This window comes from Pleurodeles waltl, chromosome 10 (assembly GCF_031143425.1).
Source record: "Pleurodeles waltl isolate 20211129_DDA chromosome 10, aPleWal1.hap1.20221129, whole genome shotgun sequence".
Taxonomy (NCBI): Eukaryota; Metazoa; Chordata; class Amphibia; order Caudata; family Salamandridae; genus Pleurodeles; species Pleurodeles waltl.
Genome location: NC_090449.1, coordinates 58,482,952 through 58,500,925, shown reverse-complemented (window position 1 = coordinate 58,500,925; position 17,974 = coordinate 58,482,952). Strand labels below are relative to the sequence as shown.

Below are 17,974 nucleotides of genomic sequence, written 5' to 3'. Positions count from 1 at the left end.
GAGTAGCCACTCCAAGTCCACAAAGAATTCAAAATTTCAACACCATCATACAACGCATGTATCCAACACAAAAAATACAGGCAAAGATGGTATTACAACTCCTAGGCATGATGTCATCATGCATAGCCATTGTCCCAAACGCAAGACTGCACATGAGGCCCTTACAACAGTGCCTAGCATCACAGTGGTCTCAAGCACAGGGTCACCTTCTAGATCTGGTGTTAATAGACCGCCAAACTTACCTCTCGCTTCTGTGGTGGAACAACATAAATTTAAACAAGGGGCGGCCTTTCCAAGACCCAGTGCCACAATACGTAATAACAACAGATGCTTCCATGACAGGGTGGGGAGCACACCTCGATCAACACAGCATACAAGGACAATGGAACGTACATCAAACAAAACTGCATATCAATCACCTAGAACTTCTAGCAGTTTTTCAAGCACTAAAAGCTTTCCAACCAATAATAGTTCACAAATACATTCTCGTCAAAACAGACAACATGACAACAATGTATTATCTAAACAAGCAGGGAGGGACGCACTCCACGCAGTTAAGCCTGCTAGCACAAAAAATTTGGCATTGGGCAATTCACAACCAAATTCGCCTAATTGCACAGTTTATACCAGGGATACAAAATCAACTCGCAGACAATCTCTCTCGAGATCACCAACAGGTCCACGAATGGGAAATTCACCCCCAAATTCTGAACACTTATTTCCAACTCTGGGGAACACCTCAGATAGACTTGTTTGCGACAAGGGAGAACGCAAAATGCCAAAACTTCGCATCCAGGTACCCACACAAACAATCCCAAGGCAATGCCCTATGGATGAACTGGTCAGGGATATTTGCTTACGCTTTTCCTCCTCTCCCTCTCCTTCCTTACCTGGTAAACAAACTCAGTCAAAGCAAACTCAAACTCATATTGATAGCACCAACTTGGGCAAGGCAACCCTGGTACACAACGCTGCTAGACCTATCAGTGGTACCCTGCATCAAATTGCCCAACAGGCCAGATCTGTTGACACAGCACAACCAAAAGATCAGACACCCAGATCCAGCATCGCTGAATCTAGCAATCTGGCTCCTGAAATCCTAGAATTCGGGCACTTACAACTTACCCAAGAATGTATGGAAGTCATAAAACAAGCAAGAAGGCCATCCACCAGGCACTGCTATGCAAGTAAATGGAAGAGGTTTGTTTGCTACTGCCATATTAATCAAATACAACCATTACACACAACTCCAGAACATGTAGTGGGTTACTTGCTTCACTTACAAAAATCTAACCTAGCTTTCTCTTCCATTAAGATTCACCTTGCAGCAATATCTGCATACCTGCAGACTACCTATTCAACTTCCCTATATAAAATACCAGTCATTAAAGCATTCATGGAGGGCCTTAGGAGAATTATACCACCAAGAACACCACCTGTTCCTTCATGGAACCTAAATGTTGTCCTAACTAGACTTATGGGTCCACCTTTTGAACCCATGCACTCCTGCGACATACAGTTCCTAACCTGGAAGGTGGCATTTCTCATCGCCATTACTTCCCTGAGAAGAGTAAGCGAGATTCAGGCGTTTACTATACAGGAACCTTTTATACAACTACACAAAAATAAAGTCGTCCTAAGGACCAATCCTAAATTTTTGCCAAAGGTTATTTCACCGTTCCATCTAAATCAAACAGTGGAACTTCCAGTGTTCTTTCCACAGCCAGATACCGTAGCTGAAAGGGCACTACATACATTAGATGTCAAAAGAGCATTGATGTATTACATTGACAGAACAAAAAACATCAGAAAGACTAAACAACTCTTTATTGCATTTCAAAAACCTCATGCAGGAAACCCAATTTCAAAACAAGGTATAGCCAGATGGATAGTTAAATGCATCCAAATCTGCTACCTTAAAGCTAAACGACAGCTGCCCATTACACCAAGGGCACACTCAACCAGAAAGAAAGGTGCTACCATGGCCTTTCTAGGAAACATCCCAATGCAAGAAATATGTAAGGCAGCCACATGGTCTACGCCTCACACATTCACCAAGCACTACTGTGTAGACGTGTTATCCGCACAACAAGCCACAGTAGGTCAAGCCGTATTAAGAACATTATTTCAGACTACTTCCACTCCTACAGGCTGATCCACCGCTTTTGGGGAAATAACTGCTTACTAGTCTATGCAGAACATGCGTATCTACAGCGACAGATGCCATCGAACTGAAAATGTCACTTACCCAGTGTACATCTGTTCGTGGCATCAGTCGCAGTAGATTCGCATGTGCCCACCCGCCTCCCCTGGAGCCTGTAGCAGTTTGGAAGTTACCTTCAATTATTTATATATGTATCATCTCAACCTTAAATAGGTGCATACTTAGTCACTCCATTGCATGGGCACTATTACTACAATTCAACTCCTACCTCACCCTCTGCGGGGAAAAACAATCGAAGATGGAGTCGACGCCCATGCGCAATGGAGACAAAAGGAGGAGTCACTCGGTCCCGTGACTCGAAAGACTTCTTCGAAGAAAAACAACTTGTAACACTCCGGCCCAACACCAGATGGCGAGCTATTGCAGAACATGCGAATCTACTGCGACTGATGCCACGAACAGATGTACACTGGGTAAGTGACATTTTCATTTTAGCTTAAACATAAAGAGGCCATCAGCTCAGGAGATTCACACACTTTTTTGCTCATCTTTTAAGTTGGGGGGGGGGGGAAGGGGGTGCCACGCTTCCACAGAGCCTGGGGATGTTTCAAAATTTACAAACGTGTGGGAATTTCTGAGAGCAGATGTGTTTCCTCTTTGCAGTTTATTCAGTTCCTACAGCTGTGGGAACATCCTGAAAAGTGACCGCTTTGAATCTCCGGCCTAGGGCACAACCTGAAATGGGTTCCGTTTTGATATTTTAATTTTCTTCTTTCTCTCCTTTGTCTCATCCAACTCCTGTTTTCCCAACCTTGTGTCATAATTTCTTTGCTTCCTCTGCCTTTTATTACATTTCCCTTGGTTTTATCCATTTTTTATTTTGATCACTATTTGTTTCCTCTTATGTTCTGCTTTCTCTGTTTTCATTGGTCTTATTTCTCCATTGTTTCTTTATTATTTCTGTTCTATCCCTCTCATTCTTTTCTCTCTTTATTCACATCCCCCCTGCCATCCTAACACTCTGTTTCCCCCTCTCTGCTTCTGGCTCACCTGCTCTTTCTGGTCTCTCTCCCTTCTGCCGCCTCTCACCCCGCCCCCACGCTTTTGGTACCCCTCTCGCTCTGTTTTCCGTCTGTCTTCCTCTGTCCCCTTGCCCCTCCCCATCTTGGCCCTCTCCTTCTGTGGTTCGACTCTACGGCTTTGGCTCCCTCTCTTCTACTGGGCCACAGAGATAGTCCATGAGGACCTGAAGATCGGTTCCGATGGTGAGAGCGACCAGGCTTCTGGAACGTCATCGGACGAAGTACAGTCCCCCGTGCGCGTCCGGATGCGCCACAATCCAGCAAGGAAGATCTCCAATGAGGTAAAAAAAAAAATCCACTTGCATTCCTTGTAGGAAGTGGTTCAGGCTCCTTAGTGCCCTAGTTTTCAGATTGATTACGTGTGACACTTCCGTGGTTTCAGTGTGCTTATGAGTGACAATTAGTGACTGAATGTATGACACTTGAAGTGACACTTGCTCAGGGGTAAGCCCAAGAAAAGGAGATGTGTGAAAAAAGGCAAATATCAGAAAATACACCCTTTTGCGCAAGGAGAAGCTCTAAAAAGATCTTGAAACTGGTTCAAAACCCCTGAAATAGAATAAAATAAATTGTGCCTTTCTAAAGCAACCGTACTGTAACACTGCCCCCGTTGCACTCATGAGGTCTGCTGTACTCATGGGTGGTAACAGAAGCTCAAATGCCAGGCTGCCTGAGCAGTTTTCAAATCAGAAGTGCTGGAGATCACCAAGCTGCAGACTGTATACCATGCTGAGATGATTGTGGGCAGGATGAGCCCAGCTCTTGCCAGGCAAGCCTGCTCATGGCTTTGGGTGCATATTCAACACAAGGACATATCTATACACCCAGTAAGGAACCCGGGTCAACTTAGTAAGAGAAATAAACAGCAGTCCCTTTAGTGCCATTCTTTCAAAAGATCTACCACACCACTGGTACCTGATACTTATATTAAAAAATGAAATACTGAAATACTAGGCTAAAATGTATACTGCCAGTGCAGGGTTTTGGAATTTAATAGAATATCTATTTGTCCATGGGACAGGTTTCTTCTTAAATATACTTGTACTGTAAAAAAATGTACTTGTCCCGTTGGTGCCAAGTAGTGCGGTGACAAATTATACCAGAGATCTCATTAAGAACTCTGATAATAGCCTCTCTGATTTTTCCAGGGATAATACTATAGTATGGCATGAATACTAGCAATTTCAAGCCCTACTGTAGCAATTTCCTTTTTTTGCCACCTTTCTGCAGATCTACATACTGGGGCTGGAGGAAGCAGTAAGTAATAGTTCCAGGGCTGGATGCCTTTGAGTCTGCAAACCTACTAACTTGCAGGTTTTAAGGATTTCTCTAATCTTTTCCCATACTATTAAAGGTTGAAAATGTATTCCTGATTAGGGCAGAAGTAGACGTTCTTCCAGGGTTGGGAAAAGTGGTCAGAGGGAATGTGAACTTGCAAGCACCCAATAGATTTTTGCATGGACAAATCTACACATGCATATTTGCTCATGCTAAAATAAAGTTCACAAATACTTTTTAGAAGAACAATTTCCTGGCCGACTTCTGTAAAATTTTATGAATCATGAAAGGCACTAATGAAAAGACATATACTATATACATATACGTTTTTTTTGCTTTTTTGCCAGTGCTTGTTACAGTGGTGAGGGCCTGACAGCTCCCACAACAATAATTTTTCTTGGGCGATACAGCTCAGATCTGTGCACTAGAGATTGTGGTATGGTGTGGTCCTTTTTCCATATCCTGTGGGAATGCCCCATAATTCAGCAGTACTGGAAGAGGGTGGTGCAAATTATAGCACAAGTCACTGGTTTCACTGTACCACTGGATGCCAGGTGGTATGTACTACACAGGATAGGAGATGAAGTGTGTCCCAGATATTGGTTGATCTGGTCTATGTTAGCAGCCGGGGTGACTAAGAGGACATTGCGAAGGCTTGGGGAGTGGACAGACCCCCAAGTGTCCAAAACTGGGAGAATGATTTAGACTGGTGCCAGTGAGTGGAGCAGGTGATATATCAAAGTCGAAGCTGTCTGTGAAAATATGTGAAAGTATGGAACCATTGGAGCGCTTAAAGGGAAACATGAATGGTCACTGGCGGAGCTTTTGAGGACTGGGAGTGTGCCTAATGTAGATGGTACTTGTTCTGGATCAAAAATGTAAATATGCAACCCATATTGTGTATGCTATTGTAATGATATTGTACCTTTTTCTTCAAAACATTTCAAGTTATTCGTCCAAGATTGTACCAATATTTGTGCACTGAGCAACTGTTAAATAAAATGATTTGTTTTAAAAAAAAACAATAAAGTGTTACAAAAGCCATGTCAAAACAAGACATGCACTGAAGAAACAAAAAGACTGACAACCAATGTCTGTTCGGTTGGCTTTACTGGTGTTTGTTTATTTTCATGTTTCCCATAATCTTGTTGAAAATGGTTACACTGGTTTTCTATTATGAATATATTTTGAAATACTAGCATGCATCAACACTTTTTACTAAATGATGCTTCAAAGAAACAGTACCTGAAAGTTCACAGTAATTTAGCAAAATGTTTTTTTCCTACTTGCATTTTTTCCCCAACATTTTATTGTGAAAGCAAAGAATCCTCAATCTTGCTTACAAGCTTCTGCAGACATTTGCATCTAATCAGAGAGCAATCTGGGAGCATTATGCCTAGGCTCTTCTTGTTCAACTTTTCAAACGTGTGTACACTTTTTTTATTTTTTTTTTACTGTCAGTAGTGCACCGTGACCTTAAAACGTTTATTTAGAGCGCTCACCCTATAATAAAGGCTTTGCATTAATGAGCCATAGATACAAGCACGAACAGCAATAACATGGACATAAATATTACATAAACTGCATGCAGTTCCCTTCCCTGTAAACTGGCAGCCTAAGGGTTTGTGTTACAGGAGGTTGGGCCTATTGTCCCAAGGACAAAATAAGTATGAAAACTTGTTGTCCATGACCCCAAACAATATGTCCTGGGGGTCGGTGTGTCTCCAAACAACACAAGATACCCACATTAGGGTTCAGCATTAGCAAGAGTATATCAGCAAATTGGTGGTTAGTTGACCGGATACACCTGTAGTGAGTTGTTGACTTTTCGACCCAAAGGGAACTAACCCACGGGTCTCCTCAGTATAGCACCGATGCTCTGATAGCCTTCAACAGAAACAACTACTAGAGGAGTCACAAATGCGAGTCTCAAGTACAGCTCCAATTTTGGTTGCCTCCCAAAGGCTCCGTTGCAAAGAATCGAGCTGTGCGGCACAGCAACAATGCGTATGCGTATCCGATACACAGTAGACAGTGACCCGTGGTCATGAGTGGTCACTCTTGCAGAGCTGTCACTGACTGCTCAGCTCTCTCATAGGCCAGCTCTGTACTTGCCAACATTTTAGAAGAGGAAAGTGGGAGATTAAAAAAAATAAAAAATCTGTAGGTTGTATTTCTCCCACTGACTTCTGTTGAAAGAGATGCAACTTGAGGGGGAGAGACAGTGAAAATAAAGCAATTTTTAGCTTAGAAAATCATGAGTCTCCTGCCTGAATCGGGTCTATTGGCATATTTGCAGCTCTGCTCTCAGTGCCTGGATTCTTGCTTGTTGCTGGTGTTGTTAGACTGGCAAGCAGGCAAGCTCTCTGTGTCCTCAGGCGGCTTCTATACGGAGGAAGGAGTCCTCCTCCTGGAAGCAGACTGAAGTTGTCGGGCTGAGGCTGGTTGGATGCCTTGGAAGGAGAGGTTAAAAAGGGGTCAGTGTCCGAGAAAGGGAAGGAGCACCTGTGTGGAGACACACAGTAGGACAACACTGTTGGGTAGCCGCATGCGAGGAGCCAGGGCAGTGAGCCAAGTCAGTCAGGGTCCCTACATCTGTGCCAGTTATTGGGCTAAACTCAAAATCGGCAGGCCCAACTTGTGAGCGGATAACTTACCTAAATGCATAGTAAAATGTAAACCAGTAAAGGTGCCCCAATTAGCAATTAACTAGTGTGACACTTCAAAACCACAATGCTCTCTTCTCTTTCGGACGTTGTGATGAATTTCCAATTAAGAGCAGAAGGCGGCGGAGAAATACCTGTCTCAGGAGCTCACAACAACTTTGGGAAAAGACCCAACTTGCCGGCCAATAGCAAAATGTATAGTCTCAACCTGTTTCAGTGCAATATTATTTCCTTCCAAGCATGCAAGAATTAACAGTGCTATCACATGTAGGATTTATTATCTAAGTACATTCAGGGATGCAAGACTTTAACCTCCTCATGTAATCATTGTAAGCATCACATATACCCTCCTTACATCCAGTCTGTTGCAGACACTGATCTTCTGGTGCATGGAGAGTATCTAACATCCCTTCCTATAATTATCTTTCCTGTGTCCTAGAAGAACTTGATCATAACTTCCTGGTGCTCTTGGATGATTCAATCAACTAACACCATGTTATCATCTGAACAGGCTGCCTCTGGGTACACTCTGGGTAGTGTCACTTGATGCAACCCTTGTTGGAACTTGTGATAGTCCAGGACCCCCAACCAACGCCTCTCATTGTCTCTTCTGTTGTTGTAAGGCAGTATGATCGCAGTCTTTGCTTTTCAGCTTCTTTCTCCTTTCTTGGCAGGACGTCAACAAACGCCTTTCGCTGCCCGCTGACATCCGTCTGCCTGAAGGCTACCTAGAAAAGCTTGCCCTGAGCAGCCCACCCTTTGATAAGCCTCTCAGCCGTCGGCTTCGACGCGTCTCTCTGGTCAGTGTCACTTATGCATCTCCTGTAAGGGACGACAATACATTTCTTTGGCTATATGTGGATGGATTTGGTGGTTCCTACAGTTGTAGAAATGTCATGGGATTTTACTGGAGAATCTTTCTACTCAGTAGTTGCAGTGTTTGCATGTTTGTTCTTTTTGCCACCCTCTTAAAGCCTCATATCATAGCACAGTGACTGAGTCTTGTTTGTTGTAGAAAATGTCGCTATATTAAAATTTCCTAAGATCAAATCTTATAATGAGATGTAGAGAATTATTCCCCTTTTCTGACTTTTTTTACTCCTTTTATTTTTTAACTTAGTAATATGTAGAGCGATACTAGGGTGAATGTTAAACCAGAGGTCTGGGCGTGTGATTATCCAGGTGAGGACTGTTGCACTGCCCAGCACAGAAGAGCAAAAAGGGTTGTAGATTTGAGGCAGATTTGGAGATCCCATTATTGCCCTTTGACTTGCATTATGGCAGGTTATGTTTGTAAGGCGTAGAGTTGAAAATGAGTGCAACGTTCCAACAGATAGCCTTAGAAAACTCTTTAGAAGGTGATCAGGCAGTAAGATTTGAAACGCGCTCAAGGAGACCCTCGCATAGAAGAACTAGTACCTACATAACAAAACCTTTTGAGTCTAGAGGCTGTTTTTCGTTTTAGGTGTATCTATGTTATTTATTTTTCTCTTTTGCAGTCAGAGATTGGTTTCGGTAAACTGGAGACGTATGTCAAGCTGGACAAGTTGGGAGAGGTATGTTTTCCCACTAATATCGTCAAGTATAAGCACCTCATGAGAGTATTAACAAGGGTGGCTGCATGTGTGTTGGTACTTTAAGCAATGCCAGGCAGCTACATAGGGTGCTGATGGCAAGAGGAGAGAAGATAGATACTAGGAGCTTCAAATACAGCATCAGGGCGCAAGGAATCATTTGATGTGAGGTCTACCATCTCATCAGTCCGTGTAAGAGGAAGCCTATGCCAGTGTTCCAAAGTATTGGGCATTCACTCTGGTGTGAGGCTGGCCCAGGCCTCTCACATACATCTTAGAACATCAGAATGTTGGGAGCTCCATTGAAGACCATGGAGTAATTCCAGACTTTTAATGGCTTCTCCAGACCTTCTGCTTCAAAATTAGGATGTATGTTTTTGTGTGTCGCCCTTTTTAATTTAGAAAATTCTGCCCTTACTGGGTAAAATATTCAAATAGCCTCCTCGCCCTTCTGCCCCAGATTCTGGTGGTTGTTAAAGGTCCTGTACCTTGTTATATGCTCTTGCCAGTGGCTCAGGCTTCTATAACTCGGGTTCAGAGCCTTTAAGAACTGATATACCTCTCGGCAGTGGAACATAAGGCTATAATAGTACATTGAAATTCAAACAGTTTCGAGACTTCCATCGGGCCCTTCCCTCACCCTTCCCCCATTTTTTTTTTTAATAAAATCGTACATTGGCATTCACTCTGCTGTGGGAATGACTCTTTTCTCCCCAACACATATAATGGTGCATTGGCATTCACCTGGTCCAAGGCTGACCCATCTTTCCCACACATTTAATAGCACATTGACATTAACCCTAGGTATGAGGTCTTTCTGACTTAATTTACAAGTTCGAAGTCAGCCATTTTTTTCCCTGTTCTTTCACCTCATTGTTGCATGAAGATGCAGATGAAGCATGGACCTTTTACATATGAACATTGAGTGTGGTATCGATACAAGCATGATCTTCATCTTACGGTATTGGCTTAAGACTGATCTTTCCTGGCTTCGCTTATGGTACATTCCCCCAGAATTGACTGACTCTCTTAAAGAGGGTGGCACTCCTTCTCTTAATGGTTTGTGGCCTGAACAATGATTCCAGAACACATTATACTGCTGTACAATTCCTACACTACAGCGGCAGCGTGGATATGTCCTAAATTCACTCAAGTTGTACGATTTGAACTTGAACACACAGTTTTGTGATTAAGGGTAGATCTCTTCATCTGCCTATGCCTGAAGCTATAAACATGTGTAATCTAATTTGCATATGCTATAAATTATTTAAAAGTGTGTACACTTGTAATTAAAAAACTAAGCTATTCTCTGCATTGTCCAGTACTATCCACGTTGTATGTTCCACCTCTTGAAATTTATAACACGGTGTTGGCTTGACCCTACACACTGAGCAGTCCTGTGACCAGCACCTAAAGTTTGAGAGGACCGTGCTATAGTAAAAGTGCACTTTAAAATGCTGTGCTATTTTTTTGGAGCTAGGTATGAGATAAAATATTAAGCTTCTTTGGTAGAAAGTGTTTTCATTTCTAGTTCTGTGCAGTTAGTCAATTGCCTGCTCGGTCTTCTAAATTTAAGTACAAGTGTTTTTCTTGCTGTTATTACACCTCCTCCCGCTTTATCGCCTGAAGTTGTTTTGAATTTTTCACATCTGTCAGTTTCTTAGCAGTTTTACAGCAGAGCCTTTTTATAGATTTGCATTCTGTTCATTATTCCTCCATCTTGTGGTTTATTCTGAAAATATTCCTTTAAAAATATAAAGAATTGGCTTCTACCATAGGCGAAGCCTGTGTAGCCACTGGGCATGACCACCATCGTAGGATTTTATTTCGTAACTTGTTTCTTACCAGTTAGATGTTCACGGCATACTCTTTTTGCAACAAAATACTTTGTTTCTATTACGGTTGTACAAAAGGATTGTGGTCAGGTCTAGCCGTTTGTTGCTTTTCCATCAGAAGCAGTGGCCCCAGTGTTACAGTCCTTTAATTCATGGTTTACTTTAGCTTGTGTAATCACTGTTACCCGTTGGCTACTGGTCCATAAGAGATCAGGTGGAATTGTGTTCTATTGATCAAAATTTGCTAACTGGTGGCTTGGACTATTCGTACTTCATCCAAAGGTATCTAAGTTTTAAGAACTCTCAAATATTGGCATGATATACAGTAGGTCTTTTAGACTGAAGAGTATCTAGTCTGTCATCAAATTGATCTGTCTTGTAATTATTGACATCAAGAAAGTCGACAGTATGTTTGCGAAATCGCCAAGGCACACCCACTCGACTGAGTGTACTTGAACCTATACCTTTAGGTGAAATATGGGTAGTCAGAAAAATATGGGTAGTCAGCGTAATAATACCATCTGTGTGTCTGAAATTGTCACTAACTACAGACACTATATTATGTATTTCCCTGCAAATAATCATTGCTCCCTGAAAGAGCGGTTTCTCACTTCGAAACACATGATGACTGTGTTTTGCGAGTGACAGAGAATCTAGCAAAGAGCCTTTTTTCTTGCATCTCATGGATATTCTTTTATGACGTCTGTCTGTGTAAAGAATCAGAAATGTAGGGACATAAACATTTAAAAACTACAATAAACTGATTTTATTAAATACAATTCTGTAAATTTAAGCTTCACTGATGAATTTATGCTTCAATGAAGAGAAGTTTTTTTGGTGAAAAATTGCGTATTGTTATGTAGAATAAAAGATAACATGTTTTGATATAATTCAACTGAGGAAGTTTTGATTATTATGTTCTTAAATGGGGGCAGCTTGACATGGAATCTGACCAATGCTCACATCTTGATCGTTTCGGGGTTCTTTTTCCCAGCATGGCGGACTGTTCAGAGAGATTCTTCAGTACACAAAAAGGCTATTTTTATTTTGGTTGGTTTTGTTTTCTAAAGCAGTGGAGCTAGCACTCCGTCCACTTTTGAACATAGTGTTAAAGACGATTGTGGTGCTGAACTTGTCACAGGTTAAGTTTGGAGTAGTAGGTAGCACATATGGTTACAAAGCCTAAACATTTCTTCGGGTCACGACAAGTCCAACAGCAGAGGATGAGAAGACCACCCCATTAGGCTTACATGAGATTGCTTCTAATGTTGCTGACGTGCATGCTGGCAAAAGCTTGCACGAGGAACCTACCTTTGAGATCTAGTATTCTTAAGACTAGGTTGGTTGTTGCTACAGACCCTGTTCCCTGAAGGCCTATACCTGTTTTTTGTCTGCTTCAGAAAATCGGCAGGTTGCCATTGTGCAACAATATCTGAGATTACTTTTGGGTGTGTTGCAGGCGCTAATTTTTGTAGGTAACATGAGCTAACCTTTGAAGGGCCTGTGAACTGTCAGAAAAATTAGAATTAAATTGTGTTCTTCTGTTCTGCTGAAGCAATTGTGTCCTGTATGTGTTTGGGGATGCGGATGCAGAGAATGTGGAAGTAGGTCTGATGAGTCCTCCCTAGGACACTAGGGACCCACTGGTGGTTTGGTAGGAGGCTGGAGCCACGAGTGGTACGGGGCGGTGATGCCGGTCCCTTGAAGACTGTGACTATAGGGAGGTGCTTCCAATGGCACTCCAATTTTAGAGGATTCAAAAGTGAAACTCTGTATTTCCATGTGTGTTTATTGTTAAGGGACTATCAAGGTTACTACATCCCAATTCCCAAATTTACGATTTTAGGCACAGGGTATTAAAAAGGAGGCTCTCAAGTCCCGAGGAAGGTCGACAAGTGAGCGGATGACAGGGATGAAGGGATACTAATTTCCCCATTTCATCACCGTGATATAATTTTTTATCCTGTTCATGGAGTCCATAAGTAAAGTTTATGTAGGATACCCCCATGAGATAGTTTATCCACTCTGTTTGTGTTCTGCAGAGTATGCTGTTTGTTTTGCTTGGTCTTACCCCATACCCTATGCTCCATCCCTGACGTTGGCTAACGCGGGATGTTGTGGTAAGCCCAATATTGAAACATGCCAAGACTAGTGAGTGAGGGCAGTTTTTAAGAACCTTGCGCAGTTTCCAAATGGATGATACTCTGGAATTGTTTTGTATAAGTGGTTACTCTTTTTCCTATGCTGTGTGTGTAGGTAGGAAGACGACCTTGCAGCTTCTGATGTATGCAAAAAAGATATAAGATGCAAGAAAGCAAAAGATGTAAACATGCAAGAATTGTCCTGTGAAGAACACCATGCTGTAAAATCATCATTACAATGAAAGACGGAAGCTGATTGGTGCATTACTTCTCTGTCTCATACACAGGGAACATATGCAACAGTTTACAAGGGGAAGAGCAAACTAACTGAAAACCTGGTGGCACTGAAGGAAATCAGGCTCGAACATGAGGAAGGAGCACCGTGCACTGCCATACGGGAAGGTACGTGCAGACTTAAGACCTAATCTGAGGGTGCTGTTACCAGAGACTGAAACTCTTAAGAAGTTGTGGGAGGAGAAGAACAGTCCTGCATTCCTATCTTTGAAATACCAGAGTTAAGACAGTGCAGGGGGCCTACACTGCATATCCCTAAGTTTCAAGGGGGCTCCTCATTGCTGAGGGGCTTGAGAATATATTTTCTGTCTAGGGGGATGGACTGAGAACCCCAGTACATAACCGGAGAGGGCCCTAAGGTTCTGCAGTCCTGTGTCCCTTTTTACCTAGGATTGCATACTCCTGCATATCAAGAATGGGGTTGAGACTTATGAGCTTGGTGCTTACTGTATGCCAGTCGATCATGGACAGAGCTGGTATGTTGGGGACATATTCCCTCTCTATACCCAGGTTCAGGGACGGCACTGATGCCCTGTGTATTCATTGGTCAGGGAAGGGGCTGATATGGCTAGCAACAGATGCCTACTTCATACTAATAATTCAGGGATAGCATTGATAGTCTTAGGAAATTATACTCGGTATATCCCTGGATCAGAGATGGGACAGACCGACCTGGGGATTGTTGGCTTCTGTATGTGCGTTGGTCAGTTGAGGGCCTGACATCTGAACTGTAAACCACTGTAGGACTCGGTAACCCAAACAGCACAGGCGACTAGTCCTGGTGCACAAGGCCATCTCTACATCATATAGGGAGGACCAAGCTGCTGCGATATAAGTAACCTTTATTTAGGAGTTGACAGTGCAAGGTATTGGTACACTTTATATCATTGGGCCAGAGGAAACACTGAGGTTGCAGTGATTGAACCCCTCTCTCTTTGTTGGGTGATGTAGGTGCTGACAGTGCGGTCAAGTGAAGCCTGCTGTATCTCGCCATGCGGCAGTAAGGATTGGCTGTGCAGGGGACTAAAACTATTTAAAAAACCACACAACATAGGGGGGGGGCAGATACTTTTGGGTTCTCCCATCCTTCTCTAGTTCCAGAGCTGAAGTAAATGCTCATTTCTCTGGGTTGCCTCTAGTGTCCCTCCTGAAGGATTTGAAGCACGCCAACATTGTCACGCTGCATGACATCATCCACACGGAGAAGTCTCTCACCCTGGTCTTCGAGTACCTGGTAAGCTGCATTACTCATGTGTGAGTAGCTTCCAAGAGCTCTGCCTCTTGGTGATCTGTTATTCGTGATGGGCTGCATGGCACAGATGCCTAATCCATAACGGTGGCCTCTTGGGAATGAGGAAATGGTAGGGCTTCAACCATGCAGAAGTTCTGAAGTCCGATAACATTTGTATGTTTTTATTTACACAGCAGACAGAACAGCAAGATGTTATAACCAAAAATGTAACAATATGTGAGCTGTTAAAGGCAAAGTGGTATTGTATCGTAGCAGTTCTATATTATTTTCCTATGCCTTGAAAAATCCTCAGAACCCTTTCCGGATGAGAAATTAACACATTTTGTAGTGCATAGTCTACTTGTCAAATAACTTATGAGTAATATTTTTTTTTATATTAAAATTGGTTTCATAGACATTTGCCCATTAAACAATACACCTAAAGGTCACTTCTAGAAATCTATTCATTTATTTTCAGTACATTTAATAAGTAGTAATAATTGCCTCCCCAATATTTTAAAATATACAAAAAAACTGTCAACCGATCTATCAAAGATTTTCATTTCTACTTGACACTGCACCCTTCCTGATGATTATGAACGTCGCACTTTGAAAAGATTTGATGTAAAATTGATTACCACATTGTGGAAACAATGGACAGTGTAAAAACAAATGCACAGGGAAAAAAATGAACACACAAAATGCATAAATGTTTACCCTTATTTGCGCCTAGAGACCTTTGTTTACAACCCATGTATGATTAAAGGCAACCTTCCTTTTCATTACTTCTGTACAATAATTAGGTTGGGGACACTCATTTATATACCTGACTTCTACTCCTCCAATTTGTGAACTGTACAAGTATTTGTGACATGGAGACCTTTGCTGACATGTATTTACAATATGTATTCCTACTTAATTTGCTAATTACGTGTTTTAATGCTCTATTAGTGAGCCTGTCTTTGAACGCCATCATTTAAGAAAAAAATCTCAAAATTTCAGTGCACACTATTAGAGCTTTTCAGCAAACATACCTCAGTTGTCTATAGCGCCCACTATAAAGTATTAATATAGATTCTTTTAATTAAGTAAAATATTAGACATCTGCTTTTTCCAATCATTCCTATGGATATAAATTTATTTCAACCCAAATAGCCTGGAGAAGTACTGAATTAGGAGCTCTGAGTTGTGCTTGGGATTACACTGAAAACCTTACTTATCACTTTCAGAACTATTTCATCCATGAGAGCCTCCTAGTAAATGCCATGTCTAATATCTATCTTGCTCAACCATCTCAAGCATTTCACCATTAGACCAGCAAGGTGATTGAATTTTCATTGTGCCAAATACCAATTTTATGTTCTGTGTAAGTTAACAACAAGCTTTTTTCTTGAACACTAGTCTTGCTAAGCAGCTGTCTTTCGTCGAAATGCTGTAGGAGACTAGATGGCAGCTGCCAAACTACTGGAACAAAATGTTTTAAGATAGAGTGCTGGGTAAATGTAATATGAAAAGGCAAAACCAGGCATGGCTAGCACACTCCTGCTTTAATGCATTTCTAATAGTTCTAAAATGTATCTTATTCATAAGCCTAGAGCATTTAGCACCTCTGGCCTTGCAGAATTATCTTTAAGAAGTGTGTGTATTATCAAAAGCAGGCCAGGAGGGCCTCCCCTCTTTCAATTACTTTCATGGAAGGTCTCTATCCACCATATAAAATGTTCCATGAAAATCCACAAAACAGGAGTACAAACCACCCATCTTCTCTGTGGATCTCTGGACAACATCTACGAGGACCACACAATGGTCCCTTGTAGAATGGTTTCGTTAGCAACTGTGCTTTCTCAACGGGATCTTTTTTTTTTGTTTTCTCCCGCCTGTTTAATTATTCCAGAATCCATTTAGCAAACATGTCTGCAGTTATATATATCAGGGGTTTAGATTGAGAAAAAGCTGGGCTACAAATGTTACCTTTTTAGAGAGGTTTTACTATTTCACCCAACGATAAGTTTGGTTCCCCTCCTTTCCTAAATGTTATACTGAAAGAAGCAGAAGAACTGTATAGCCCCGCCACCGACTTATAACGTATCAGTAAGGCAAGAAAATTACCCTCACCAGTATCTGCTTAATTTGTAGGGCCAATAAGGTCTTCTATTATGCTTTCACGCAAAGAAGTATTAGGAGCGTCATACGGAGCAGCTTTGCTAGTGCTGGAGTGTGCTTATATATAGAACTTTGAAAAGATAGTCTACTATTGATCGCCCAGAATTACACATTCTAATTCTGTGACATTTAAAGGGTACCAATTATTTACCAGTCTCTGCAACTTGAAATTATCACCCGTTTGGTTTATTTTTCATACAAATAAAGGTGTAATAAATCTTTATTAAATCTCTATATTTCTTCTTCATTGCTCTCAATATTGCCCACGGTCCATTAGGTTCAACCCTCCTTTACTCATGGGTGCAGCTGTTAAGCACATGACATTCCGTATCGTACCACCACTCGCTGCCTCTCAGAAACTAAATCCTGTTGGTAAAATTAAAAGTCTTGGATTTAATATAACTTAAAACCTGCTCAACTAAGGATATGCAGAAAATAATTTCTGGTCCAATAATAAGGCATTTTCAGTTTGAATTCAGTTCAAGGGCATCTTCCGTACAGCCCTTTCTTATCCCTTGAAGGCTCTTAGCCAAGGTCAGTGAGACCCATAGCACCAATCAGCATCGCTTGAAGGGCCTAATGATCACTCATGTCTTCATCAAAATCTACAGAGGGTAAATAAAGTAAGCCGATATAAATAATCTATCAGTCTTTGCCCATTCTCACATTTAAAGGTCTGCACCTCAGTGGTATATTTCTCATTTTAAGCTATCACTTGAATTTCTCTTATTTCTAGTGCTTGAGAGCATTGTTGAAACTTCAGGTAATCACCTAGAAGTATGTTAAAGGTATCCATTGATCCTGTAAGTTAGTCTACCTCATGTAAATCTGTTTGCCGCAGGTGCAGCTATAGATCGCTTGTTGTTCACACTCTTGCCATCTAGTCTTGCACTTAAAACAAAACAAGTCATGTTCCTGCGAAGAAATAATTTCTGTTTCAGGATGGCTTGCGTTACTTCCTCTGAAAACCAACAATGCATCAGACACAGACTCCAACTTAGATTGATATTTCCACCCTGGAGTTCAGACGTGACCTGTGTTATTGTTGTGAGCTGAAAACTGAAACATTTTGGCACCAGAGAAGAGAAGGACATGGCCTCTAACATTACTTAAGAAACACTGACCAAGACCATATCAGCTCAGCTGATCAGTCAGGAGCAGGTTGTATGGATCTGTCTCATTTGGGGAGAGGAGGGTAATGGAAAATACTCTTAAGTTTTGAACCTTTTGTAATAGCAAGTTCCCAAGACTGGCCTAACCCAGGTCTTAAACATGTCTACTGCAGGACTGCACTGAGAACGTCTGTTCAGCATGCAACTCCTTTTGGTCCTTGAAAACCATCCTGAACCATTGAGACAGGAGGTGGGTGCAGGGATGGCTGTAGCGCTGGTGGCGCCCTGTGCGACAGTCGTCTGCCGCCCTCCCCCACCCCCCCCCACCCCATGACCACCTCCTCCACTCACTACCATCCGGAAAATATGCACCTCATCTCACCGTAGCCCCCCTTTCACATACATTCATATATTTCAAAGCACTTGTAAAGACT

The 17,974-nt window shown here is 41.9% G+C and overlaps 1 protein-coding gene across 2 annotated transcripts in view; it reads left to right on the top strand.

The window, feature by feature from the left end:
* Positions 1-17,974, top strand: part of CDK16 (cyclin dependent kinase 16) — a 202,091-nt gene that overhangs the window by 98,035 nt on the left and 86,082 nt on the right. For both annotated transcript variants that reach the window (XM_069209660.1, XM_069209662.1), the window contains exons 4-8: positions 3,394-3,527; positions 7,865-7,990; positions 8,690-8,746; positions 13,028-13,142; positions 14,174-14,268. In XM_069209660.1, coding sequence (XP_069065761.1) covers positions 3,394-3,527; positions 7,865-7,990; positions 8,690-8,746; positions 13,028-13,142; positions 14,174-14,268 — 527 coding nt within the window. The remainder of the gene's footprint in view (positions 1-3,393; positions 3,528-7,864; positions 7,991-8,689; positions 8,747-13,027; positions 13,143-14,173; positions 14,269-17,974) is intronic.